This window comes from Dioscorea cayenensis, chromosome 15 (assembly GCF_009730915.1).
Source record: "Dioscorea cayenensis subsp. rotundata cultivar TDr96_F1 chromosome 15, TDr96_F1_v2_PseudoChromosome.rev07_lg8_w22 25.fasta, whole genome shotgun sequence".
Lineage (NCBI taxonomy): Eukaryota > Viridiplantae > Streptophyta > Magnoliopsida > Dioscoreales > Dioscoreaceae > Dioscorea > Dioscorea cayenensis.
The window spans coordinates 18,537,340-18,549,372 of record NC_052485.1 but is presented as its reverse complement, the minus strand read 5'-3'; the positions used below and the strand labels follow the sequence as shown (position 1 = coordinate 18,549,372).

The 12,033-nt window shown below is 36.9% G+C and overlaps 1 protein-coding gene and 1 long non-coding RNA gene across 2 annotated transcripts; both read left to right on the top strand.

The window, feature by feature from the left end:
- The first annotated feature begins 2,035 nt into the window (after nucleotides 1-2,035).
- On the top strand, nucleotides 2,036-3,545 carry LOC120278224. Its single transcript, XR_005541572.1, has 3 exons — nucleotides 2,036-2,113; nucleotides 2,411-2,483; nucleotides 3,306-3,545. It is a non-coding gene; the product is annotated as an uncharacterized LOC120278224 (long non-coding RNA).
- Nucleotides 3,546-5,780: 2,235 nt separating this feature from the next.
- On the top strand, nucleotides 5,781-10,298 carry LOC120277891 (OVARIAN TUMOR DOMAIN-containing deubiquitinating enzyme 5). The gene is made up of 2 exons (XM_039284744.1): nucleotides 5,781-5,949; nucleotides 9,205-10,298. Exons 1-2 carry the CDS (start codon nucleotides 5,837-5,839, stop codon nucleotides 10,058-10,060), a joined length of 969 nt encoding a protein of 322 aa, XP_039140678.1. The 5' UTR covers nucleotides 5,781-5,836; the 3' UTR covers nucleotides 10,061-10,298.
- The last annotated feature ends 1,735 nt before the right edge of the window (nucleotides 10,299-12,033 follow it).

Below are 12,033 nucleotides of genomic sequence, written 5' to 3'. Positions count from 1 at the left end.
GAGCCATGGACTTCCCATTTTCTGCAAAAACACTTCCGATTTCGTAGACTGCCATCATTGTTATCATTGTCAACTATTTCATAAGTGTCAGTCATTGAAAGGCCCACCCTAAAAAACCTGCTATATTCAATAATCAGTTCAAGCTTTTTGTGTACCTCCGGACAAAGATGTGTATCCCACCTATTTGATTGTGCACATCTATCAGCCATCATATTCATAAGTTTGAACCTGTGAACATACACTTTCACTTACTACAATCCATGTGTGTAGAAAGGATTTCACAGAAAATGTTCAGATATTACACAGAAAATACATATAATACATAGTTCTTGCATGATTTTACACAAAAACAAAGAATAATACACATAAAACACATAAAAATAAGATATTACACGGGTAATAAAATGTAATACAATTAAATGTTATGATTTTACACGAAACAAAATATAATACATGGGAAGTACGGAGAATTACACATGAAAGCATACCTTATTGAGTCAACCAGGCTTGTCACCGGTAGATGCGCACCTCTTTGATCCAGGTGTTGAATGACTCCGCCACGTTGGAGTACATCTCACACCAACTCATACCCTTAAATAAATAATTAACCCAGTGATCAACGTCCAACTTATACAGTAACTAATCGTGTGCCTCCGGCGATATCATCGCAAGTTCAGTAATGATGTCAACAAACTCTTTGCTTGTGTAAGCGTACGCAACTTTTACAAGTATTGCCCAACATTGCTTGCGCAATGTTTTGCCAAGTTTAGCATTCGCTTTCATGAAGTTCACCTCTAAATGTCGGAGGCAATGACCATGTGGGCGATGACGGGAATACTCTCGCGATCGATTTTATAAGGTCTTCCAACCGATCCGATACGAAAGTAATAATTTTGCAGTAGTCATCTTCACCATATATTGCCTCACCGAGTGTGGCGAGAAACCAGGTCCAATCGTCGTCAGTTTGGTTGTTGATAATAGCAAATACCACATGGAAAATACACTCCTTCCCGTCTTTGCCGGCTGTCCCCAATAGAATCCCATCGTACGTGCAAAGCAAATGAGTTCCGTCAACAAATAGCAATGGTCTGCATGCTTTTTTGAAACCAACTAAAGAAGCACGAAAAGAGAAAGCGCGTTTGAATCGCTCCCTGTCCTTCTCAACTGTGACAATACTTCCGGGATTCGTCTCCGCCACCTTATCGGTGTACCACAACAATAAATCATAGCTGCTCACCTCACTACTGTGAATAGCGGATCGAGTGACCTTCCTACCCATCCATGCAAGCTTGTATGGTAATTGCACGCCGTGTTCTCGAAGAATGTCTTTTTGTATATCGATGGCCCGATACAATTGTCGTTTCTTCAGTATGTGCATAATATGATCACTGACCCATTTCTTACTGGCTTTCGGGTGGACTGTCATACCGTGCCTCTATCGCAAGTGTGAATCGCTTGTGTTGTCTTTACTCGAAACGTATCATCGTTGCTCTCTTTAGCTGTGTGGACACATCATTGGCAATCTAGAGAAGCACATCTCACAGTTGAGCGAAGTCTGTCATTTTTTATGAATATGAAATCGAAATTGTGCCGTATGTCGTGGCTGTGCAAGGCATCTTTGAACTTATCCACACTCTCGAACCATTGTCCTACTTGTAATATCGGTGTGGTACCATGTCCCGATTTTTGATCTCTGGGCTCTTTTCGATTTTATGCATGCATTAGGGGTAAAATTATCATTTTGCACTAGTGGAATCCATGCATGAGTACACAGTAGGTTGTGTTTCAAAATTAGCAGAAAACCAGGGGCGAAAATGTCTTTTGGACCCTTTTTTATTCTATTTTATCTTATAAGGGCATTTTGGTAATTTCTCCTTTTAAAAAATATATATATACATATATATATACTAAAAATCTGAATGAGGGTAAGAGAAGCAACGTGGCTTCTCTGTTTCTCATTCCTTTCTTATCTTCTTGTTTTCATTTCTTCTTCTTCATTTCGGCCGAGAGACTTTTTTTTTAAAAAAAAATTCATCGACAAGCTTTTTCTTCGAATCAAAGCCTCAAACTCCTTCCTCCCAAGCTCTTGAGTGCGATAAGGCTTCGATCCAAGGTATTTCCTTCATATTTTCCTCGTATTTAATCATTTTTGAAATTTTCAAAAACCCTAGAAATAAACCTTGGTTTGAGTTGTTTTTGGGTTCAAATCGAAGCCAATGTTGTTGATATTCATTTGTGTGTATGTTTGTCAAGAAATTTTGTGTTTTGGTATTGTAAATCGATGAAAAACCATTGAAACAAGGCCGGTTTTACTGTAGAGTTACACAATCGACATGCAACCTCGCATTCGCATGCATTTTAGTTTCCATTCTTGTGTTCATTGGTTCTTCGATTCCTTGTTTGACTCTAGGTGGCGAAGCTTCCTTCCAGGGGAAGAGAATTGCCGACCTGTGAGCGCGTCTCAAGGCTAGACAACTGGTTCAGTGAGTGGTTAAATTCGTAATTGCATAGATTTAATAAGAGTATTAGAGTATTTCTTTATGTGTTTTATAACGTAAATTTGATGATAGATCAGATTTCATTCGATATATATATAGAGGTATTTTGAGCAATGAGTTATTTGGCAAAATGATTCTAGTATACTTATGTGTATTTATTTTGAAAGAAACATGTTTACATGAAAATGTATTTTACATGCAAATGTAATATGGATTAATGTATATTTCTGTATTTACACATCATATGCTTGATTTCTTGAGTTGGAATTGGAAAGATTTGCATTGTGGCATTTGGATTTTGATGGTGATAGCGGACTTTAGTCCGACACTGTAGTGTGGGGCTCCATGGTCCGACCTAATGGGAGGTGACGTGGTCAACCCTAAGTTTACCATGGTTAAGAGGTGCACGGAGCCATTGACAGCGGGTTCTTATATGTGAGAAACTCGGGATCACCACACGGGGATCTCAGTGGCCAACACTAAGGAAGGCAGCATTTTTGAATTTTAAAAGTTTTAAAACACCTTGGTGGTCCCGTAGCTAGTTGCGGCCACGATTAGCTTGGGAATTGTTTGAGGCCAGCCTGTATTTTGAGCGGTGCTCAATGTGTTGGAAAATGTTACATACCTTTACTATTTACTAAATCAGTTTGTTATTTGTTAATTTGTTGAATACTTGGAACTCCTTTTATATGTTCTTATTATTGTGGTAATTACTATTTGGAATACTTTACTACTCTGTTGTATCTATGCTGTCACCACTCATTGGGTAACATTTGTTACTCAGTCCTCTCTGTTCTTCTTTCTCAGGCTGTGACGTTGGACTGGGTTGTGCTGGGCAGGCAGTAGACTGATCAACCTTTTCTTCTTGCCTAGGCTAGTTTGCAGTGTACATGTAAACTTTATGGATCCACTAGACTTGACTTTTGTGTATTGTTTTTTAATTTGTACTTTTTGGTTGTATTTGGAACCCTGGCTGGTTCTGTAGTGGAGGTTGTCTCCCTCTTTAGTAAGCTGTGATATGAGGTTTGTTTTGAGCTTTACGATGACTAGGAGGTAGGATTCTGTATGGTCCACTCATTGTTGTCGTGGCGATTGCCACGTGCCTGGCTAGGGTCAGGGCGTGACAGTCAGCCCATCAGATCTTTGTGAATATAAAGCAATACTGACTGCACCTGCATGAAAATGTTGGGATAAAAATGTCTCCATGTCCACATTCAGGCTTTCTGAGATTGATTCCCTGCGAATGCCAACGTATAAGGTAGGGAACAAGTCACGAACAATACACAGGAAATACAAATTAATACACAAGAAATCAATATAATACACAAAAAATGCGTATAATACACATGACATGCATATAATACTTATGAAAGATATTGTAATACACACAGACATATACAATTACATGGAAAGTAGAGATGATACGCAGGACGACACACGACATAATAAGTGTGGTGTATGTTGCTGAATTATAATGCTGGTAAGGAGCTATTAATGATTATTTTCGATGCCCCACTAACTTCTTCAACGATGATGTCCATCACACTCATCTTGTAAGTGTGGTGTATGTGGTACATGCGTTGGAAATCCGCATCTGACTCAATTAGGCAAACCGTGCCGTATGAGTCAGGTGTCACAAACTTCACAATGACTCGAGAAGCGTCCTATGACCATCGCTCACATATCTCGGCCACAACAACCTCCCATGCGGTGAGGACCGTGAATTGAAGTAGCCATCCTTCACCTTTGAAACGAGCCACATCAAAAAATGTCTCCGTGATGACTAACACCTGCGTAAACATTGGACAAACCCATAGGTTTAAAAAAAAAATCATCTCAAAGGAGGAAGTAAGCGAAACTGAATGAAGATGTTGCTTTCTTGAACGATAGAAAGAAGGAGGCAAAGAAGAAGAACAACGACAAGGAGAAGAAGAACACTAACAAGGAGAAGAAGAACAAGACACAAAGAATGAAGATGAAGAAAGTACATTAAAAGATGATGGAGATCTCTGCCATTGTCTACCCAAAAAGGCTGATGTGATTAGGTAGGAGAGAGGGCAATTCGGCCATTTGAGGGAAAAGTTATCAACGTGTAACGACAGGGATTTAAAAAGAATATGTGTAAAAAGGAGGGACTACATGGGAAGTGCAAATGTCAGAGAGACTGCAGAGAAAAAAAAAAAAATTTCATAGGGACTTTTACATAATTTTATTTAAATTCACTCTTGGTGGTCCTTGTTTCATTCCTATATTATAACTTTTCAATATTGCGACAAACTAACCAAGTCATCATAAGTTGCATAAGGCTTGGTTTGAAAAAAACTCATTTATTAAGCAAACGAATTGAGTTCGAACCAAACTTGAATTTAACTTTTGAGCTCAAGTAGATAATCCATCTGAGTTTGAATTTTAAACTACTCGACTTGTTAAGTCTCATGAGAAACTCGGTAGTGTACCATATGGCATTGTAACAGTTTCAATATTTTTTAAACTATTACTTTAGTTATGTTAATGGTTAAAATTAATGTAGCACATGTACTTATACTGTAGTTATTCGAGCCGAGCTCAAATTTGATATGTCCTTAGCAAGCCGAGCTTGAGCTTAACAAAGGAAGCTCAAAATAGGCTTGGGTCGAACTCGAACTCAAGCTCAGTACAATTAGTATCGAGCCAAGTTTGAACATAATAAAGCTTGGCTTGGCTTGGCTTGATTGCAGCCATAATTTTCAATAAATAATTTTTTTAGGAAAAATTGGTTATAAACCCCTCAAAAGTTTTATAATTGCATATTTACCCTCAGAAAAAATATAATTGTATATATACCCCTGAAAAATATAGGTAATTGCGGATATGCCCTTCTGTTAGATTCCGTTAATTAAACTTGATTAACTATGGTTATAACTTAGATTAAGATATATAAAAGGTTCAAAATAACTCTTGTACAACTTTAAAAAAAAACTTTTCAAGGGTATATATGCAATGGTATAATGGTAATTTTATATATTTGTTGTTTGTTAACGGATTGTTTTTCAGCTAATTTGAACCCTAAGGGTATATACGCGATTATATATATTTTTTAAGGGTATGTATGCAATTAACTTTTATTTAGGAGTAAATATGCAATTTCAAAATTATCTAGGGGTATACCTGCAAAAGGCCCTTTTTTTATTGATTTTTTTGATGAGGGGTTTTTTTATCAAATAATTTTAATGCAGGGGCTTTTATTATAGCAATAGTAGAGGGTGTTGTTTGCATAATTCACTCTCATCTTATTAGTATCTCCGCACCGCCGGCGACTGAGGAGCTAGGGTTCACTCGCTCTCTTCCTTTCTCTGCAGATGGAGGCCTCTCAAGAAGCAGAGGGAGGGGTCCCCCATGGAGAGCCTTCGAGCACCCCTGATGCTTCTAAAACAAAGAAGGAATCCCTCCCTGATGTGCTCTCCAGGCATAGGTATCACTATCTCTGTGTCAATCTTTGAATTAAACCTCTTTCTTTTTTTTTTTTCTTTTTGGAATTCAACTATTTGATATTTTTGTCTGCCATATGTATTTGTTTCTGCTAAATCTTATCCTGTTTGTGTGGAGGACTGTGGTTCTTTATAATTTGTTTGACGTCTTTGCCATGAAAATAGCAGGATGGAAGTGCAAGGCGGCTCCTTTTGTTTTGATAAGTATCTTTTCAGGCTTATGATTTAGTCTAGTTTTACGTATTTGTTTAGGGGCTGAACTTAACGTTTGGGAGCGAGAGTGTGCGAGTTGAGTTCTTGTTGATAATTTACTTTTAACACATGGGGGAAGTTTGGACAAGATGAAGTAAAAAATGAAAGCTTGAGTTTGTCTAAATGACTTTGTTTTGGTATTAGGAGCCCGTATTTTGTTTCTGACTTTAAAACTAACTTGGTTTTTATTTTCTGGAGTGATGTGCCTCGAATCCTGAACAGTGGCCTGGGGATACAATCTATAATCTTGTTTCATTTGTGATAAGGATTAATTTATTATTTGATAGATGGGAAGGTAATAAATGTTAAATATGCTTACATACATCCTCTGTTTTGTCTAGTGTCTATCCATAATCATAATAACCATCTCATCATACACAGAAGAGAGTTTCTTGTTGTGTGACCTACCATGGTCAATGGATCACAAAACTATCTATGATATGTTTAAAGTGTACTTTGTTCCAATTACTGGAAAATCTTTAATTGAATTATCTTATGATAATAGATATTGTGAAAATGCTTTTTGAAATCATAAGTTTTAAGTTTATTGATCTGTCTGGTATTTGTGCAGTTAAATATATCTCTCATCTTCGATGAGGTTTTGTTCTTCAAGTTTTTAAAGGTCTTTCTGAGTTGACACATGACAAATCTAATAAGGTGAAAATGTGGGGATTAGGTTACCAGATAGCACTATGTGTAAGTAAAATATGTGCATCCATCCATGAGTTGCTGAATGTGACATTGTTGGGTGTTTTAGGCTCTCGTATTAGTCTTCCTAGGAGCCTGTTCTTAATAACCTGGTGAGTACGTTAATCCTAAAATGATATTTTGGTATCCTAGAAACATTTAAAGCAGTTTCTTCATATCAAAAGTTGAATGTAGAGATGGTCTACAAGATGCTATTGGAATATATTCTCGTCAGATCTCAGACAAGGAATTCATCAATGTCATTTTATATCTCCCGATGTTAACCATGGGTCACATCTCTAAACTTTAAAAGCACCCACATATAAGTGTATACTGTATACAGAAACATTCTCTGAATGACTTCGACCAGATTTATACTGAATTTGTGGTATGTGTGTCTTTTGCCACTAGAAAATCTTGTAGCATTGGGTACAAACCTAACTGGTACTAAGCAGGGAGGCCTATCAGCGCCTCTTGAAGATCCAATGTTTGGTGCCAACGTGTTACTCTAATGCAATATTTGCAACATAGAAGATCTTAGCTTCTTATGTGTAGGAAATCTACACACTGTGTCTTCTATAAAGATCTACCTTTGGTGTTTTATGTCCACTAAGACTAACTATGATAAATTGTTGGCCTTTTGGTGGCATATAACTCCTAGGATGCGAGTTCTTGCTTTCTTAAACTCATTAGGTTACTTGCTTTTGATACATTAGCTGACAATCCTGCATGCCTTTTGTTATGTTAAGGTCTGTAGTTGTGGACTACTACTGAGTGGTACTCAGCAATCATAACAAGAGGAATAAATGCTCTTTTTTCGTGCTTCTAAGAGATATCACTCCACTTGCTTTGCTGCATTAGCATGTGCTGCATGCTTGACTCAAATGCTGACGCCTTTGTCGCATGGCATAGCTATTTTAGTTTCATTGCAATGAAGGACTTAACCTTTGCCACATGTAGAACACCATTTGTAAGATTAAAATGCCATCAGTCTTTAACAAGGCAGTCTTCGATATATGTTTCTGTTGGATGGCCACATAAAAAGTTATCTGATGAGTGCTCACATGATCATGGTCTTATTGAGATCAGTTTACTTGAAATTTCACTAAGAGGTGTGTTCTGTTGATAACATATTCCATCGTTGCAAGAGTTCTCTCATGAAGAGTCTTTTTTGAAGAATAGCACCCCGTACAAGTATATGATGTTATAATTTGGTTTTCCCTGTTTGTGAACTAAATCTGTGAGATTTATTAAGTAGCTACATATCTTTGAGTATTATTCAGTCAAAATTATTTTACTATTTTTTCCTATTTGTTTGTTTTTTTATAAATTTCTAGTAAGGCAGATGGTTTTCTAGGTGTAGGAAACATCCACCAAATGTCCTTAGTTTGTCATTTTATCAAGGGAATAACATGGCAGCTATCAGCTGAATGGCATCAGTCTGAAGAGATGAGTTGTTCTTTCTAGAACATTTTAAGTAGTTTGAGTGTTGAATAGCATGGTTTAGTTGGTACACATGTGCAAGCCTTTTGTGTTGGGTCTATTTTTCAAGGCTGTGCAAGTCCCTTAACCTTTAATTGTTTAATACCAAGGGTCTCATTTGATCATTATTTGTTATTTTTTTTTAAATAATGGTAACTGTATCTGGCCACTATTTCACCCTTAGGTTTGTCAGCTTAAATATGGGAATGTATTGTCTGATTCCTCTTACATCAGATGTTTGTACGTTGGCCATGCTGTCACGTAAACAAGGTGTTGCAGTGAACAGAAGAATGCATACTTATCATTGCTCAAAGATCATCTCCTGTAGATCTTTTGTTAGGAACACTGAATTAACACTAAATTACCTTAATGCATTTCAATGCATTATGAAGGATCTGATCTATGTACAGAAACATTAACAACAATACTTGAATGTGTGCTCATGCATTTTCTCTCGTCAGAATTACTTGTAGAGTCCACAAAGTTTTCCAACTAAGCTACTCGTGCTTGCTCAAGGATCTTTTGGAATTATCAGGTAAAATATTAATTGCTGGCTGAATTTATGCCATTCTAACAAAAGTTTAACATTTATTGGGTAATGCTAGTTGCTTTGGATGTTTGAATCAGCCTTTGAAACATGATTCTTGCCTTTTTTCATAATAAATCTTTTATGAATATGTTGTCTTTTCCTGCAAACTACTGTGTTTTAGTTTATGCTTGGTGAGTTGATTATATGTACACACACATATATATATATATATATATTGAGAAATTGATTTCTTGCTCCATGATAGAAAGTGAAAATTTTCGTTTTGCAGGAAAGAAATCAAGGAGCTTCAAGATAAAGAGTTGAATCTTAAAAAAGCGGCCGCAAGAGGCAGCAAGGCCGAACAAAAAGCCAAGAAGAAGTTGGTGGATGATGAAATATCCCAACTTTCCACTCAACTGAAAGCAAAACATGTAGAAGAACTTGCTTCCTTAGGCTACAAAAGCAATGAAGGCAACGAAAAGGGTGATTTAAACAATTTAGTTATGGCCATAGCTGGTGTCTCTGCTACCGGTCATGGTGATTCATCATCAAAGCCCAGCAAAAGTGCCAAGAGACGTAGTAGACGAGCTCAGCAAGAAGCGGAAAGAGAACAGAGGATTCAAGAAGAGCAGAGTAATATTGTCAGTGACCGTGTGATTGAAAACGAGAAGCTCCAGAAAAAACTTGAGCCACTTGGATTAACAATAAATGAAATAAAGCCGGATGGCCACTGTCTCTACCGTGCTGTCGAGGACCAACTGCAACTTCACTCGAGTGCCTCTCCATATGGTTACCTAGAACTCCGAAAGATGACTGCAGATTACATGAGAGAACATGCCGAAGATTTCCTCCCTTTCTTTCTTTCAGATGGTAAACTTGAGGCAGATTCTGATGCTTCGCCACCAGAAAGATACAAGAAGTATTGTAACGAGGTTGAGAACACAGCAGCTTGGGGAGGACAACTGGAGCTTGGTGCCCTCACACATTGTCTCAAAAAACACATTGTGATTTACTCAGGTTCTTTCCCTGATGTGGAGATGGGGAAGGAATACAAGGATAACAGCCTAAGCATAATGTTATCGTACCACATGCATGCATATGGGCTTGGCGAACACTATAATTCAGTTGTCCAGACAAACGGATAGCACTGTCTCGCCTTTGCCCGGAGTTCTTCCCATCTTTATCTGGATCTTGGTCTATGAAAAACCTATCTATCTTTTCACTGAAATTACTGAGTTGCCAAGTTTTGTTAGTTGTTTAAAGACAAAAAACTCATACAGGACAGATATCTGGTTTAAATTACAGCATAATATTTTTTGAGGTCTAGACTTCAAAGAAATGTTGTAAAGCTTTCTTCAAGGAGAAATGTCCTTTTTTTTATTATTTATTTTATTTTATTTTGATTTTGAAAAAGTTGATAAACCATATTCATTAATAACATAATGGAGTGTAAGTGGGGCGGGGAATCCCCGTTCCTCATGAAACATCCCCCCCGCCGCGCGGGGTAGGGAGCGGGAAAAAGTTGTTTCCCCGTTCCCCGCGGGGATTCCCCGAAAAAATATATTATATATTTTTATTATATTTATTAAAGATTATTTTAACATTAATATAATAATATATATATAATCAATAAATATTTATTTGTTAATATTTTTAGTTATTAATAAGTTTGGTATTTATAACTTTCATATTTAATAGAAACTTAATTTAAAATAATTAAGTTTAAATATAATTGTAACAATAAATTTGAAATAACGTTATAGATTATTTATTTAGTTGTGGAATTGGATTCTCAATATAAATGATTTGGAGAAAGAGGAAACAAATTGATGGAAGTATGAAATTATTGTGCTAGTTTTGCATTATGAATTTTATTTAATGTATTTGTAATTTTAATTTAATTTTAAAATTTATGTTATTTGTATTACTTAATTTGTACCTTAATGTTGTTGTTTCATCAAACATTATATTATGACTTGTTAGAAGAAATATTTTGTGCGAATTTTTATTTTATATATGATGTGTATGTTGTAAAAAAAATTTTGGTTGAGAATTTTTATTTTATTTCATCATACATTATATTTTTTATTTTCAATTGTATATAGCATATTTAGCATATGTGTAACATAAATGCATTAAAAATATTATAGTTATTTACAAAAAAATTTTATATCAATGTTTTGGGCGGGGCGGGGATCTCCGCGGGGAGTGAGCGGGGGATTTTCTCTGCGGAGAATTTTAAACCGGGGAATCCCGGCCCCGTGGAGAGCGGGGATGGGGATGGGGATGGGGATCTCATTCCCCGCCCCGCCCGCCCCACTTCCATTCCTATTGGTACATTAGATCTATGAAAGGTGAATCAGTAGGTCGCACAGAAAGACACTCTGGGGAGGAAGACCAGAGTAGAGATGCTTAGTGGAAGTGCTAGCCTGTACTGCGGGTAGAAATCTTTTTACTAGTGTCACTTGGTCTAGTTGTCTTAGTACGGGATCTCATGAACTCCAGATTGCAATGGAATTCTCGAACTTTACTTTCTTCCTCTTAGAAACTTTAGAGGGGTAATCATGCACACTTTTCTTCTCGATCGATACTTCTTCTAGTTGTGTCTTACTTCAGGTGGTTGTTCATGGTTGGCCGGGGATCCTCAACATGAAAACCGGGTATGAGTTTCCTTATGGTCTTCTCAAGTTTCTATTTAGAGTTATGGGTCGCAAAATCCACTTGTGGGCGCAACTTGATCAGGTTCGAGCCAGTGTTCATCAGGCTGGTTGGCCTGAACTGGGTTGCTCAAAACCTGTCCCAATTCAATCATCCAAGCTGTGTGAGACCTGACTCTTGCCCATGCTTTCTATGTCAACGCTAGTCTTCAGAGCATGTCTACATTATAAACTTTTAAGTTTTGTATTTTGAAAATCTTGTATTTTTCAAAAATCTTGCATTTTTCAAATTTAAAAGTTCTATAGTCTTGATAGATTGTATTATCTACATTAAGATATATTCTGAGGCATTGCATTCCTATTTGGTTTTGGTCTTATAGGTATGCGGTCATTTGTCGACACGCCGGATTTAATGTTGATCTATAAGGGTGTCAAGATTGAGGAGTATGAGAAATCTAGCA